At 38.9% G+C, this 17,290-nt stretch overlaps 1 protein-coding gene and 1 pseudogene across 1 annotated transcript; one reads left to right on the forward strand and one right to left on the reverse strand.

Annotated features, from left to right (window-relative positions):
- Nucleotides 1-7,227: 7,227 nt before the first annotated feature.
- On the forward strand, nt 7,228-8,237 carry TAAR5 (trace amine associated receptor 5). Its single transcript, XM_021693629.1, is given in 2 exon segments — nt 7,228-7,561; nt 7,564-8,237. Coding segments are annotated over 2 exon segments (1,008 nt in total).
- A 4,082-nt stretch (nt 8,238-12,319) lies between these two features.
- Nucleotides 12,320-13,561, reverse strand: LOC110583452 (annotated as a pseudogene).
- Nucleotides 13,562-17,290: the final 3,729 nt, after the last annotated feature.

Raw genomic sequence — 17,290 nt, forward strand, 5'->3', positions numbered from 1 at the left:
TTTATTTATTTATTTATTTATTTATTTATTTATTTATTTATTTATTTAATTTATTTATTTTGATTTATTTAAATCAAATAGGGATCTCCTTTTTTTCTTATAAACATCAAAAGAGGAGATACAGTTGGTCTTCACCCACTGACAGCCACACCAAGTTTATCTAAATCTTTCTTAAGATTATTGTTATATCTTAGAGGAGTGGGGGAGAGAGCTTCAGAACACTGGGAGCCTGGATTATTGAGCATGTGAGTAATGTGGAAGGGGAAAAGGAAACAGGCACAGCTACTTTCATTTTGTTTTGTTTGGTTTGGTTTGGTTTGGTTCTGACTTAAACATCTTTCAAAATGAATTGAAGTGAGTTTTCTAATATTTTGATAAAATTGAACTGCCTTATTGAATAAGAAGAATGAATAAAGAAAGAGTTTAGTAATATATTCTTTCTCCCAATAAATAATTGTATATATACACACATATACATGGAGAGAGAGTGTGTGTATATACATATAGGTGGTATTTCCATCTCTTTGAGTGTCTGTGTCCATACTAATTATTCACCAAGCTTGAGCTTCATTCACAAACTGAAGTTCCTGCCCTCCCCCAGAGTTTTAGGATAATACTTACTGCCTCAAATGTCTCTACATGTCTTTTTCTGTCTTTCTCTTCTTTCTACCCCATAAACTTATTTTGTCCTTTACAATCTTCTTTTCATACTTCACACCATCTCTCTGTCTCTCTAATCTGGTGGTTCTCAACCAGGGACAGATTTGCCCCTTGTGGACGTTTGGCAATGTCTGGAGACATTTTTGGTTTTCACAACCAGGGAGGGAGTGATACTGACATCTAGAGGGTAGAGGTAAGGAATGCTGCTAAACAGTCTACAATGCACAGAGCAGCCCCCACAGAAAAGGTTATCTGGCCCCAAACTTCAAGAGTTCCATGGTTGAGAAACTCTGCTTTAACCTTAGCTAAGCTCACAGCTTCAATATGCACGTCTATGTAGATTTCTCTCAAACGTATTTATTTTCAGCTGTATCATTTCTTCCAAACTTGAGTCCCTCATTTCTTACTACCAATGAGGTATCTTTTTGAATGCTCCAACGAGATCTCAAACTCAATGTATCCAGCATCCTCCCTCTATGCACACCCCACCACCCCAAACCTGTTTCTCTGACTCCTGCTTTGACCAGAGTTGAGGGCACACAGGTGTATTGGTTCCTCACTAGACTATAAGCTTATTTTGTGTGACACTATGTCTTTCTATTTTCCAATTTTGTGTCCCACAGTGTCTAGTATGGTTCCTTTCCCCTAAAAATCTCTGAACATGTTCACTGGATAACTGAAACAGAACTTTGAAGAAAATGGGAATTACTCAAATTCACAGAAATAAACTGTTATAAACCAAAGGGTGTTAGACAAGTAGGGGCTCCTTCTCTTGAGAGAAAAGATGGAAGAAAGAGCCTATTTATAAAGAAGAAATTGAACTGAATTTAATTCCTGTTCTCTTTGGCCACATGTATACAATGTTGTACTGGGAACTTGGGGACAGGGCCAAGAGGCACTTAGTGGAAAATGACTTACTGACTCAGAAACATCTGCAACCTTCAAAATGAAGCTTTCATGTTCATAGAGTGAGCTTCCTGAGAATAGAAATCAGATCTTCCCTTCCCTTTCCTGATGACTCAACAGTGGAAGTGTTTTATAGAAAGGTTTGGTCATGTAGAAATATTGTTCATTATCTCATAGATTGATAGATTGGTAAATTTCTTAAATGGAGATATTCAGTAGAAGGACTCTTCCAGCCAAATAGAATATATCTGAAAACTTAGAACTGTTTCTATGTGTTTGATACAATTTATTTATAACCTTTGCCCACTTTTGCAGGAAGTAAGGTTCTTTTCAGAACAATAACTTTCAGACACTGGTAGGTTGCAAAGAGAAAACTTGTTATCATTAGCAGAGGTTTTATTTTATTTTATTTTTTTTAAAGATTTTATTTATTTATTTAACAGAAAGAGAGAGCACAAATAGGCAGAGCAGCAGGTAGAGGGAAAGGGAGAAGCAGGCTCTCTGCTGAGCAGGGAGCCTGACTTGGGGCTCGATAACCGGAGCTGAAGGCAGTGGCTTAACCGACTGAGCCACCCAGGTGCCCCCCATTAGCAGAGGTTTTAATGTTAAATGCATTTTATTACAGTAATTCTTATAGTAATGTCAGAATATTTGGTTAACCAAACCCCCTTCATCCTATGACCTGGCCAAATGACATCACACATCCAGGCAGGGCATCTTAATCCTTGAGGTTTCTAATGTTCATATATATTTATATATGTATATATACATATACATATATATATAAATCCTAAATGCTGTTGTGAACGTTTTTGCTTTTTTGACTCTATCCTCACTGTAGACTATCTATTGGGAATGACTCATTACTCCAAAACACATTTAATAACATCTCTATTAGGTTGAGAATTCCCAATACTCTCTGGATCTATGTGTTCTGTTGAATAATAAGAGCCTCCGGTGGGACGCCTGGGTGGCTCAGTCAGTTGGGCATCTGCCTTTGGCTCGGGTCCTGGTCTCTGGGTTCTGGGATCGAGCCCCACATTGGGCTCCCTGCTCAACAGGAAGTCTGCTTCTCCCTCTCTCTCTGCCCTTCTCCCTGCTTGTGTACTTTCTTTCTCACTCTCTCTCAAATATATAGATAAATTTTTAAAAAAAGAGCCTCTTGAGGCCTGTACTTGTAATTTGGTCATTTGAATATAGTACATTTAGGTCTTGAGATGTTTCAGCAAATTATTATTATTATCAAAGGACAGGATTTGAAATCAAAATTAGGTTTTGAGATGCTTAGTAGAGTATTGGTTTATTCTTTAATGATTGCAATAATTCAGTCCTTCAGGAGGAGATTTCCTCTGCCCCTAATCCAGAAGGCAACATGCCAGAGGCTAAGGTACTCCTTCCTCTTGAAGAATCAAAGAAGGAGGAGGAATTCCTCAGGCTTTAGGCCGAGATAGACCTCCTTCTTGGGTCTGATGGGGCAATAGATAGAGCACCATAGGATGGCAGGAGCGTTTTACCATCTGCTTTCCATGATGAGTCTTCCTTCCTCTTTGGGATTCAACAAGGCTGTTTGAACTGCTAGAGCCTAGGGACTGAACAGGAAGGGCAACCATCACTCAGTTCATACTCATTTTGTCGTTCAATCTTCAGAAGAACATAAAATGTGTGACTTAATATCAAGGAACTCGGATCTGAGGCCACAAGAAGGTCCTTTTTGTAGGCCAGCATTTTCTTTTGCCCACTAAAACACAGCTAAATAGAGGAGAAATGAAAGAGCAAGCAGAAGCTTCTGCTGCAGTCATCATCACTCCTTACCTTCATATAGAACTTTTGTCGTTTATGATGGATGCCCGTGAACATCAGCTCCATTATTTCTCAAAACAGCACCACATGCTCTTCCCAAGTGGGAGGTGGCTAGTCCAAGGAAAAGTGAATCATTCCATTATTACCCCAAATCCAGTGCTCTTCTTTCCAGAATGTAAGTAGGTTGAGTAGAGCAGCTCTCAGGAGGAGGATGACTTCCATGGACACCTTGCTCTCTGTATTGAAAGCCACTCAGGTCAATAAATAGTTACTGAGCACCTACTATGTGCCATGTGCTACTTTGAGTGTTTGTGGTTCAGAGATGAATAAAATTGAAATCCTGGCTTTAAGGGGCTTATAATCTAATAGGAGAGACATAACCTTTCAATCACACAACATGATATGTCCTATGAGAGAGCCAGGCACAATTAGCTATGGGAATATGGAGGAGGAAAATTTTGCCCAGCTTGGGGTGTAGGGAAGACTCTGCATTTTAGGTCAAAGGAATGTATCATCAGATTGAACAATGGAGCCACTTCCAACCACTGAAATATCTCATCTTAGGACTCCCTATAACCTCTAGCTTAAACCCCTGTTCCTTTAAGAGATTATGCATCTTTTCCAATATTATAAGATTCAAAACCAGGTCTATCTCTTGGTAAAGCCCATGCTTTTTACCTCATCTACTGCTAACCTAGGCTTTCCCTTTCATATGCATTTAATTGATCTTTGGATTGCAGAGGGGCTACTAAAAACTGGAAAACTTATACTCCTTAAACAAGTTCTGAAATTGCTTCTTTATTTGTATTTTCAAGGGAATTGCTTTTACTATTCTTTATGTTAAAAAAAAGAAAAGGAAAGGAAAGAAAGCCCTCACTTCCTCAGACCTTAGTCATCAATGGCGATTGCTGCTTCAGACTGCAAATACAAACAGAGGCAATTCTTAAAAACTTGCTAACTGCCTGTCCCAAATACTGTTGGGCATTTATGGGTTCCTTGGGGATCATTGTTAGATCTTTTCTTTTTTAGAATATCTCCTAGTAGGCTTTCTCTCTCCTGGACCAAAACTCATAGTTTATTTCAAGGGAGTCTGACATTGCTTTGGGAGGAAAACATTAATATTCCTCTCTTCCAGCCTAGGCTAGTGGCTTTAGTGTTAATAAATAGCAAGACTAATTGTTAAAATCCTAAATCTGAACAACACTTTGACTATCTTACAAATATTCCACTTACTCTTATTTCCTGTTTCTAAAATATATAGCCACTTCGAAGAAAGCTGAGGAAAAGGAACATCAATGAATCCTGAGATAAGCAAGAAAACCTAGAGGATCTAAATTCCAATGACTTTTGCTCCTAGTTGTTGTGTAACAGGAATATATTTCTGAAAGTGAGTGGGATAGGCGACAGGAGCCCTAACTTGGGAGGGTTGACACAGGATCTGAACTAATATCCACTCACACTCTTGTCTATCCAATTCTGCTTACTCTGTGACAGGAACCGTTCCTAATACTCATTCATCGTCATGACAAAATTGTGGTGTAGGTATATTGTATTATATTCAATTAATAATGAGAAAACTGGGCACAGAGCATTAGGTAATCTCTGACTTAGGGATCACACAACTAGAAACAGTCTTTTAAAATTCTGCATCTCCAAATAGATTTGTGATTGCATATTGCATTTCAGGTTTGATGTAACATATCACCCAAACAAACAAAGCACAAATTTTTTTGAGAATTTCCTTCTTCAGGCCTTATTTTATTTGTAAGACATTTGTCCCTATTTTTCACAGACTCTTGGTCAGATTGAACTTAGAGCTGTAGGACTTCCTGGCTGATTGCAGATGGACTATGACTTATAAACCAAGGGGTGTCATGGTTTGTGATAATGCAGGATCCTTCCTGGTCTGATGATCAAGTTCTGGAGTCAGAAATCTATTTCCTTCCCTTGTACCAAGGCAAGTTTCTAGCAGTCACTACTGGGTTTAGCCCAAGCTTTGTAGAGAAGGTGGAGATACCTGCCAACCTCCTTCATTTTTTCCCCCCCCATTTTCTCTCCTTCATTCTTTTTGACCTCTACACCTTCTATGAAAGGCCCTGCTGGCAGATATAATCTCTTGTCACCTTTAGAATTATGTCATTTTTGCAACATCAGTTTGACTTATATTGTGCAATGATCTCTCCAAGGCCATAAAGAGGCATTCCATCCTCTGGAGGTTTGGTACCAAGAATCAGAGAGAGCAGAATATGATTGAATGTATTATTTTCCTTGATAATATCCATGTGAAGTAAGGACACACAAATGTAATTGTAGGTTCTCTTACCAATTGGGAGACAGAGGGATGAAGAGGATAAGTGATGACCTAGGCAGTAACAGAACCAGAATCTAACTCTGCCGTGTTCAGGGCCCTGTTTCATCTACTGTGATTTCTTTAACCAACACAAAGCATAGAGCTAAAAAATAATCCTGATGAATCCAGTGTGCGGTGTCACAAACCAAAAGGCTTATGATCAATTATTCTCAACTATTTTGTTGAAAGAAATGTACATGAATAATCCTAAAGCAGAAGAGATATATGAAACTCACTAAAAATAAAACTAAAGAACATATTAAACCAGTGTCTTCAATTTTCATCTCTAATTAATTGGCAGGATAGATTATCCTATCCTGAATAGGAGCCTCAAACTACTGAGCCTTGCAAACTAGGTCCCTTGGTGTTCCTCAAGCCCTCATTTGCATGACATACCACACTGAGGATTAGTTACTATTTGGAGTATAAAATCATTGACTGATTGCACATCTGTTATCTGTGCTAATGGGAGAGAATTCTACATACCTGTGTTCACCCACTACAAGAAGGACTTCTGATGAAGTGATTCTGATTCCTACCTATGTAAGTAGCTTAGAAACATTGAATTCTGGGGCACCTGGGTGGCTCAGTTGTTAAGCATCTGCCTTCAGCTCAGGTCATGATCCCAGGGTCCTGGGATCGAGCCCCGCATTGGGCTCCCCGCTCCGCGGAAGCCTGCTTCTTCCTCTCCCACTCCCCCTGCTTGTGTTCCCTCTCTCGCTGTATCTCTCTCTGTCAAATAAATAAAATCTTTTTTTAAAAAAAAGAAAGAAACGTTGAATTCAATTTATTAGAACTTGTTTAAAATTTCACAGGCTAGTGTTAAGATAGATAAAATACTTTTTCATATCAGAGTTCTTTAGAGTTTATAAACAATGTGTGTTCTCTTTAGAAATTGTGCAGCATGCACAACTGAAATCAGGTCATTCTCTACTCTTTTAATTATTTGTACTTTGAATTATTTTCTTGGGAACAGTTGACATGTAATTAAAAAGTTTAAGCTATTGATCTTACTGTCAATTTATTTAATTTTTGAAGGGAGGAGCCAGAAGTTACTCCTTCTCCAAGTAATGATTTGTTACAAAGAATGAATTCTTCCCTTGGTTCAGACTCATAACTTGAAATCTCACTTTACATTTCACAATAGGTGAACTTATCAAAAATGGAAGAGACACCCTCTCAATAATTGTATAATACCTACTGTGACATAGCCTCCTTTGTCTTTGCGGGAACATTTAGCTTACATTCTTCTTCTTTTTCCTTAAACATATAGTCTATGTTAATTTCAAAAGGGCCCGGGCAGGCAAAACAGAGCTAGCAGAGAAGTGACTCTTATGAGACCTTAAATCCCATGCTGCTTTGATTTTCAGAGCACATTTGATTCAGTACCAAAGGAAGTTGCACTAGGTTCCAAACTGTCCTTCAGTTTCTCCTCTATATCTTTTCTTCTTTTTTTTTTTTGGCTGGGACAGGTGGCCAGTTCCCAGAGAGAGGAAGAGTAGAAACCATAAATGAGTGCTGTCCTCAACCAAGGTGCTGAAGAACACCCCACAGCATTCTGCTACCAGGTGAATGGGTCTTGCCCCAGGACAGTCCATCCTTTGGACATTCAGTTGGCCATCTACCTGGCCTGTGCAGTAGGCATGCTGATTATAGTCCTAGGAAATTTGTTTGTGGTGTTTGCTGTGTCCTACTTCAAAGTGTTTCACACTCCCACCAACCTCTTGCTGCTTTCCCTGGCCCTGGCTGACATGTTTCTGGGTCTGCTAGTGCTGCCCCTCAGTACCGTTCGCTCAGTAGAGAGCTGCTGGTACTTTGGAGACTTCCTCTGCCGCCTGCATACTTACTGGACACCCTCTTCTGCCTCACCTCCATCTTCCATCTCTGTTTCATTTCCACTGACCGCCACTGTGCCATCTGCGAGCCCCTGATCTATCCCTCCAAGTTTACAGTCAGGGTGGCCATCAGGTACATCCTGGCAGGGTGGGGGATCCCAGCGGCTTACACTGCCTTCTTCCTCTACACGGATGTGGTAGAGAATGGGCTCAGTCAGTGGCTGGAAGAGATGCCTTGCGTGGGCAGTTGCCAACTGCTATTCAGTAAGTTTTGGAGCTGGCTAAACTTTCCTATGTTCTTTGTCCCCTGCTTCATCATGATCAGCTTGTATGTGAAAATTTTTGTGGTTGCCACAAGGCAGGCTCAGCAGATCATCACCTTGAGCAAAAACCTGGCCGGGGCTGCCAAACGTGAAAGAAAAGCTGCCAAGACCCTGGGCATTGCTGTGGGCATTTACCTCTTGTGCTGGCTTCCCTTCACCATTGACACGTTGGTTGACAGCCTCCTTAACTTCATCACACCACCACTGGTCTTCCACATCTTTATCTGGTTTGCTTACTTCAACCCAGCCTGCAACCCTATCATCTATGTCTTTTCCTACCGATGGTTCAGAAAGGCACTGAGACTCTGCCTGAGTCGGGAGATCTCATCTCGGACACGCACTATGGATTTGTACCAAGAATGACTTCTTTAACGGAATGCAGGCAAGGGGTAGGTCCTTGCAGGAAGGATGGGTGGTGCTTTGGCAGCGGGCTGTGTGGTGTCATGAGTTTGTGGACATGCTTTTTAGGGCACCATGGTTTAAGTGGTTGAGAAAAAACAACTTCCTAATTCAGAAAGAAATACAGCCCTCTCTTTATTCAATGTTTCTATAGTAGAATGTAGGAAAAGGAGAGAATGAAGTCAACAGATATTTCTTGGATAAGTTAAAATCCTGTGAAAATAATGGGCTCCTTATTTACTACCTCCTTGAGACAGAGGAGATACAGAGGTGGAGGGAAAAGAGCACGAGGTTAGGATTTCTGAGTTCTCATCCTGGTTCTGCCATGTGGCAGTGCTGGGTGAGGCTATTTTGGCAATCTTTGCATTCCTTCCCATCTCACAGAGTTTCAGCTAGAAAATTAGGGTTTCGTACGGTTTGTCCTCTAAGGTCTCCTGAAGCTCAAATATTGCATAATTTAACTTTCAGAAATATTGCTTGTATCCTAATTTCACATCACTTTTCATAATCATAGTCAAGTGTTTGGACCGTTTCTTTTTCAACATGTTCCCTTTAGAATCCCTGTCTTCTTGGAACCCCACCACTAAACAGGATTGTAAGCCAGATTCATCCATTTCAATGATTACTGAGTAAATGTATTATATTCTTAAAGGAATATCTCTTCCCTTTCCTTTGATAATTGAAACTTGGAAATAGTGGATTATTTTGTAATGATCCACATCTTACCATTGCAATATTTCTTCCTTTTAAAAAAAAAATCACATAAGTTCAACCTACTATCTTTCCAGGGATACCAGTATATGATTTTCTTTGGAAAAACAAGTACTTATGCCGCATGCTTGTTCAGCATTGAACCAAGTGTTTCTTACAAGCTATTATTAGTATAGGTACTGACATCTTTTATGTACATTTTGCTTCTGTCTTCTTCCTAAATCTTTTCCAACAGGTCTCTAGTAGCTCCCACATTTCTTACTGAATATTTTCAAATTAATAATTGCTTATTTGGAAAACTTATTTTAAATTAATTTGAGGTCTCTGAAGTACAAATATATAGATAGATGTAACATAGATATAAACATAAACCAATCAATCTCCATAACCAAAGAAGTAATGTTTTAGTTTGTCATTGAAGTTAGTTGAAATGAATTTATTTCACCGCATTTCTTTCTTTCTGTCTAGAAAGATAACTCCTATTGACTCTATTGTTTTTCTTAATTAAAAATTATTTATCATAAACATATTTTTCAATGTACTTTTTTAATGCCTAATTTTTCTTTGGAAGTAATTATTCTCTTTTCTAATTAACTCAAGTATTATTACATATTTAAATGAAAAAAGAATTGTAAATTAAAATTCATCCTAACATATGTAATTTTGAGACATCAAGGAAACGGTGCCTTAGATATAGGAGTAAATATAATTTGCAAAGTATAAATTAGTCATTACTTTAAAAAACATAGTTTCTTCTGCCTAGAAATAAATCCACACCTCTTCCCAATCCACTGAACATGACACTTTATGTCCTAGAAGAACACTCAGCTCATCACAAGGTGGAACTCCACACAAATTTTTTAAATGCATATTTAAACAATGTTAGACAGGTTTTTGTTGAAACAGGACTTCTCAGAGTCTTTAATATGTCGTGTCTCGTGTTATTCTCCAAGAGCGGGATATAGTATGCAGTCATTCCAAAACATTGTTGATGCAGAAACTTCTTTTCCCTGGAGTACTTTATAGGATGATTGTAAAACCTCATTGGGGAAATGTTGGCTCAGAAGACGGAGAATTAGAGGCGTCAAAACCTGAGCAGAGGGGTAGAGGTAAGAATGTCTCCACTTTGAAATGGAAGATGCCTGGGGAGGTGGAGGGAGAGGGAAAGGTGGAGGGGCTTGAATGGCAACCTCAGGAAGGTCAAAAGGGTGACTATTCTCTTGGTAGTTGTTTAGCTGTTTTATCTCCATATTTCCTGGACACTCTGTGCACTTTCTCTGTTTCTTTGGTCATGCTATTCCTTCAGCCTGAAAATCCCTTTCCATCCTCTCCCTCCTGCAAAAACTCTTCTTAATCTCTTAAGGCCCAGCTTAAAGCTACCTCTTTAATATGTCTCCCTGGTTTTCCAGTGAGATGCTAATCCTCAAACACATCCTTTATCGTTTAAACCTTTATGAATTCCAAGCCATAATTGTCAGTAAATCAGTTTTTTCTACAAGATTTTCTAAGGCTTTTGTTCTGTATTCCTGAAGCACTGAACCGAGAACCCAGAACACTAAGTCTTCAAAGATATTAGTGAAATGGATCAGTGAATGAGTCAGTATAAGGATGAATGCCCATTGTCCTCACATAATTGTATACCCTACATTTTTAAAAATAAACTTTTTATTACTTTAGAATAGTTTTAAATTTACAGGAAAGTTACAAAGATAGTACAGAGAGTTCTTATACCCTGCACCCCATTTCTCTTATTATTAACATTTTGGATCAGTATCATACATTTCTAATGATCAATGAACTAACATTGATATATTATTATTAATGTATCAAGATGAAGTCCATACATTATTCGGATTTCCTCAGGTTTTCCCTACTGTCCTTCCTCTGTTCCCGCTTCCCATTTAGGATGCTACATTTAGTGGTTATGTCTCTTTAGGCTCCTCTAGACCCTGACAGTTTCTTTTACTCCCCTTATCTTTGATGACCTTGATGGTTTTGAGGAGCCCTGGTCAGATATTTTGTAGGATAGTCCTCAATGAGGTTTTGGTTGATGTTTTTCTCCTGATTACACTGGGGTTATAGGGTTTTTGGGGAAAAAAGACCATAGAAATAACATGCCATTCTCATCACATCATGACAAGGGCACTCTGCTAACAACATGACTTGTCAGTGTTGAAGTTGACTTTAATCTAGCTGAGTTAGTGTCTGTCCTTTTAAAATTTTCCACAGTTAACAACATCGCTTCTTGCCAGAGTTACAGATTCTTAAAGGTGGGATCCTATTACCTGTTTCTATGTAATCTAGCACTGATTTGATACACTGCGGGCATGGGGTTCATGGTTCATAAGTGAAAAAAAAAAAGATGAATAAGTGAATGTTTTCATTGATGTATATTCCGCTTATCTCCTAAACTAGCAAATTTGCTACTGAAATTAAGTTTTGTCACAAAAAAAGAAAGAACTAAAGACTGCTTTCAGAAGAGAATCTCCCCCTATGAGAAAGTAATATTCAATGTGTTTGAACAGAATAGCATAGCATAGAGGGCTATCCATAGCAACCATTTACACAGTTTAAGTAGTAGTAGCAGTAACAAGAAGAGCAGACAAATAATCATCTTATCATCATTTGGGGAAATACAATGCCTTCTGCTTCCTACCCTGGGGGAGGAAATAATTACACAGGATGAGAGTAATCTGTCTGGCAATCACAACAGCCCAGTCAGGATGATGTCTATGTTTGCAGATGCCCCCCAACCCCCAAGAGATCTCTCCTGATTCTGAATCAGACAAGGTGTCTGTGTTACTCCACACGCAATTTATAGATAAATATTTCAAATCTCTCTCCTCAGACATTAAGCACAATACATTTAACTGCTACCCAAAAGGCTCCCTTGGGAAATTAAGCAAAGCAAAAGAAAGCAAGAACCTCACGAGGGCAATTCACAGGTGAAATTTTTGACAGGTTTTGAGAGAGTGAAAAACTTTGTAAGACAAGAGGAAAGGGGATTGAAGAACAAAGATGTTTTCAGGTGACATTCTAGAACAAAAGAAGAGTCAGTGAATTAAAAGAAATGAGGGAGGAAAGTATTTTTAGAAAGTGGGATATGCTGAGCTCTGAAGTAATTAGCAAATAAAAACTTAACATTTATTAGGAAATGCATGCTTTTGGAGAAGTGACAAGGAAGTGCACATCTTAACATGACTGGAAAACCATTGATCTACCCTATTAAATTTGAAGAGTAATTTGTTTTCTCCTCATGAATAGTCCTATTTGATTTTTTAAAACTCATTTCATTTGGAAATTGTAAAAATTTCTTTATTCTTCAGTCCAATTGCTTACATTTGTTTGGAGAACAAATTCATGGTGGCTGAACTGTCCTTGAAAACCCAACCACTCACAATAACTTTGATGGCTTTCTTTTTTTTTTTTTTAAGATTTTATTTATTTATTTGTCAAAGAGAGAGACAGAACACAAGCAGGGGGAGAGGCAGGCAGAGGGAGAAGCAGGCTCCCCGCCGAGCAAGGAGCCCAATGTGGGACTCGATCCCAGGACCCTGGGATCATGACCTGAGCCGAAGGCAGCCGCTTAACCAACTGAGCTACCCAGGCATCCCTTTGATGGCTTTCTTGAACCATGGGTAAAATAAAGCATAAGTCAAAGGGCTCGTGGCTGAATTATAATAAGCACACCAACAGCAAATCTCATAAATATAGGCAGGCGTTATGAAGCCTATATAAGCATCTATTAATGAATCAATACTATATGGTAACCAGGAAATCATAAATACTACCACCGTGATGCCCAGGGTTTTAGCGGCTTTTCTCTCTCTCTTGGCCACTCTGGATTTGTAACTGTCTGATGACTATTCTCTTTTGCTTCCAGTATGTTCAGTCTTTTTAGCTTGTTGTCTTGCCACAAGAAAAATATTGCTATAGAGAATTATCATAATAAGGGTAGGTATAAAGAAGGATAGAAAATCTATCAACACCCAGTTTTGATTTACAACTGACACCCTCCTACACAGTTGAGGGCATTAGATAATTCCTCCAACCCATCATCATAGACACCTGTGTAGAACACTGCACAGCCGTATACAAGGGGCAGGATCCAGGAGACACTGACGCATATCCCTGACACAGACACCGTGAACTTGCTAGGAGAGACCAGAGGGTCAGTAACAGCAAGGGTAGTACCTGTCGATGGAGATGAAACACAAGTGGAAGAGAGAAGAGTAACAAACAGCCACATCGCAGCACGTGTGGAAGGTACAGAAACTTGGCCCAAAGTACCAGCAGTTCTCCACGGACCTGACCATGCTGAAGGGCATGACGGTCACCCCCACCAGGAAGTCAGCACCGGCCAGAGAGGCCAGGAGAACACTGGTGGGAGAGGGCAGCTGTTGAAATGCAGGATGGAAATCACACCAGGAGGTTTCCAAACACAGCCAGCACAGCCCCAGAGCCAGTGTGTAGAGCATCAGCGGGGAGCCAGGCGAGCAGGGAGCTTTCAGGCAGGATCTGCTCACGTTCTGGTAGCAGAGCTGCTCGGCGGCAGTGGGGGACCAGTCGGTGCTCATGGTGCATGTGGAGAATTCTGTCCTTCTTGATTTTCACAAAGGATGTAGGATTCTACTTTTTAATACTCCTGCAGAGAAAAACATAAGTACACCAGGATCCCTGAAGAAATTACCAGATATTATTACTAATGTTTTTTCAGTTTTCCATTTATTATTATAAATCTCAAATGTTTTCTATAACAAAATAAAATTGAACAAAAACTATATCGTACAAGATTACTGGAGGTTAATTTCAACTAACGCATGCTTGGTTCCTTTAAAATTTGACAAATTTCATTTTAGTCATAAATATACATTTTTATTTTTACCTCTAGTGTTCCTCTTCACAGCAGCCTCCGATATGGGATGCAACTGTGGGGTGGAGGAATCACCTCCTCTTTATCTCTGTGTTGTCTGACCTGTATTACCTACTAAGACATAAATAAATGCCATCAATGGGAAAATCCCTGCATGGAATCCCTGTAGTGCAAGGTGTGAACTTGGAAGATTATTTTTCAACAGTGATTATTAGGAAAAGGTATTCTACAAAACAACCTTTACCTTAAATTAGCTTAGCCATTATGTTTCTTGGGTCAAAGATTTCTTTTTTCTTAGACTTGAATGTTTCCCCTGTTGTCAGTCCTGATGTAGACACCTCGCTGGATTTTCGTACAGAAGTCCAATAGGGTGTAAACAGTGGAAGTTAATACTTGGCTTTTTCTTTCTTGTTAGGCATCATTTTTGCATCTGCACTGGCTACCAGCAAACGGAAAAGGAAACATACATTAAGGAAAGCTTGAGATTGGTGAAATACATCACACAGGCATTAAAAAACAACATGGTATTTCGACACATCAGCATTTCTGAGGTGCTATGACTGTCAGTGCTGGGAGGAAGGAGATCAGTTCTCCTCTCAGGCATTGTCTCTGGAAGCAGACTGGGGACACCTGTCCATCCACTTGAGAAATGGACTGTGAGCCGCCTGACTACATGCATGTCTGTGGTTGTAGCTGACAGCATTTCTGTTTCCAATGCTAAAAGAATTCAAATAAGGAATGATGAGCAGAAAGCTGGAAAATGGGAACACGGTCCCTTAGTCATTTCCCAGCCCTGGAATGTTGAACACAGCAGAGCAAGGAAAAGCACTATTCAACCTTCTCGAAGAAAGGTTCAAGACTCTTGCCACAGCAGGGCTGTGACTTTAGAGGTATGGGTGAATTTGCATTTCAAGTTACAAAATGCCATAGGTATCTTCATTAGTCCATCTGGCCATCTGATTCCTCATCAAGAAAATTAGATTCTTTTTAATATTATTTCTAATATTTTCTGAGAATTTGGTTTTGTAAAATAACGATAATTGCTTACATAAGCAAAGGTCTAGGCCAGACTTTCTCAACTTCAGCACTGTTGACATTTGAGATCAGATAACTCTGATGTGGGGATCTGTCCTCTGCATTTAAGGGTGATTAACAGCATCCCTGCTACTAGATGCCAGTAGGTGTCAGTAAAATTTCCCCAACTATGTAAACCAAAAATGTGTCCAGACATTGACAAATGTCTTCTGGAGGAGAAATATCTCAATGACCTGCCCATTGAGAACCACTTTTCTAGGGGAAAAAAAAAGTATCACATGATACTAGCCACTTAGGATAGAGAAATAACTTTATATCTCCCTCCATTACTCTAAGGTTAATTAAATTAATTAATTAATCCATTCAATATGTATTTATTGAGCACCAGGAGCTGGGTACAAAGTAATGAACAAAAAACCTGGGTACATATGATCTCTATCCTCATGAAGTTTGCAGTCTTGAGAGGGAAACAAACCTTAAGCAAGTAAACAAAGAAATAGATACATGAATACAAATCGTGAAAAGTATTAAAAAGGCAAAAGACAGTAGGTTACGATGCAGGAAGCACCTAGGCAGGCAGGTGTAGATGAAGGGGTTCCTTCAAACAGGATAACACAAAAACTCTACTTCAAATATTTGTAGAATTTTAATATATAAGAGGAAAAAGGAAGTGAGAATGGAGTAGAAAAATAGCTGGGGTTTTTAGACCTTTCCTAGCAGAGGGTAACTTAATGAGAAAGGAATATTATGCCCAAAAAGGAGAAAGGCAGAGAGACGAGAGAGAGAGAGAGAGAGATGAAAGCCTTGCTATGATCTGAAAGCAGGAATGGGTGGGAGACCTGGAGCTTGTTCTAGGAAGAACTTGGACAGAATCCCACTTCTCCATAAATTACTTTTTAAAACAAAGAGCTAGACATCTTCCAACTTTCTACCAGCTCTAATTTCCAATTATTCTATCTTAGCTAATTCTTAGGATATTCAGTTAGGATTTACATTCTTCCCCCTTCTCACCTGTCCCACAACTTTCAGGGCCCAATTTGGGAGAGGTTTAGAAAATGCTTTCAAAATCCACAGGATCAAAACAAATTGAGAGTGATAAGTTTTTTGAGCCAAGGCATAACAGAGAAAGATCTTAAACTATGTGCCCAGCCCCACCCCTCCAGCTCTATTAGGTGGACCAAACAATCTCTAAAATATAATTAAGAGACCAGAGAGCATCCCAAATTGATTCAAGTAATAAGAATATATCCTTAGGAAAAAATAAGCCATCTAACCAATTGCATTATAAACTGTCAGACTGAGGATTTCATGTATTAATTAGAAAGAGTTTAATTAAATAGAGGTAGAGAAACCAGGGCAACAAATCAGAATTTGTTTGCATAGCTAGGGATTCTACTGCTCAGATTCAACCAAAAAATGAACACAATGGGGCAAAATATTTTATAGAAAAGAGGCAAATAGAAAGGAAATTGAAAATAGTACCTTGTTTCAAAAGCTAATCCCAATGGAGGAATGAGAAGGAGCAATGAATATCATGGTCTAAGAATCCTAAATCTTGGGTAGGACACCCAGGCTCTGTGACCTTGGGCAAGTTGATTTACCATCAATGAGTAATATACAAATATGCCTGGCGTAGATTACCAGCAAATGGTCAACTACAGTTGGCACTTGAACAACATAAGTTTGAACTATACAGGTCTATTTATATGCAATTTTTTTTACAGTACAGTAATATAAATATATTTTCTTTTTTCTTATTGTTTTCTTAATAACATTTTCTTTTATCTTAGCTTACTTTATTATAAGAATACAGTATATAATATATATAGTATACAAAATATGTTTTACGCATCGACTTTATGTTATCGGTAGGGCTTCCAGTCAACAGTAGGCTATAAGTACTTAAGTTCTTGGAGATCAAAAGGTATACATGGGTTTTTGACTGTGCAGAGGGTCGGCATTCCTAACTCCCCATGTTGTGCAAAGGTCAATGGTGCTTGAATAGAAAAATCAACAGATATCTATTTTCATGGAAGTCAAAGTGTCCCCTTTATCAAGATCTCTGGGACAAGAGCCCCTGCAATCTTAGTTTGGAAACCTAAACTAACAATGGGTTTGTTTTTTCTTTATTGAGATTCTAATCAGTGAATTTGAAGACACTTCTCTTTTTGTGTTGGCTGTTAAAAATGAGTGGCCAGATTTCTTGCTCTCATTAGCAAGTGTATGTGTGTGTGTGTGTGTGTGCATGTGTATTTATGACGATGATATATATTTTAGGTCCATTTATGCCTCCATTTTTCACCCTCCCCTTTTCTGTGTTTCTTTTTTCTATTGCTTCCAATTTTAATGTACACTGTTTGCTTGAATTTTATATTTCTCTGTAACTTGCTTTAAATTT

Source organism: Neomonachus schauinslandi, chromosome 8 (genome assembly GCF_002201575.2).
Source record: "Neomonachus schauinslandi chromosome 8, ASM220157v2, whole genome shotgun sequence".
NCBI classification, from domain to species: domain Eukaryota; kingdom Metazoa; phylum Chordata; class Mammalia; order Carnivora; family Phocidae; genus Neomonachus; species Neomonachus schauinslandi.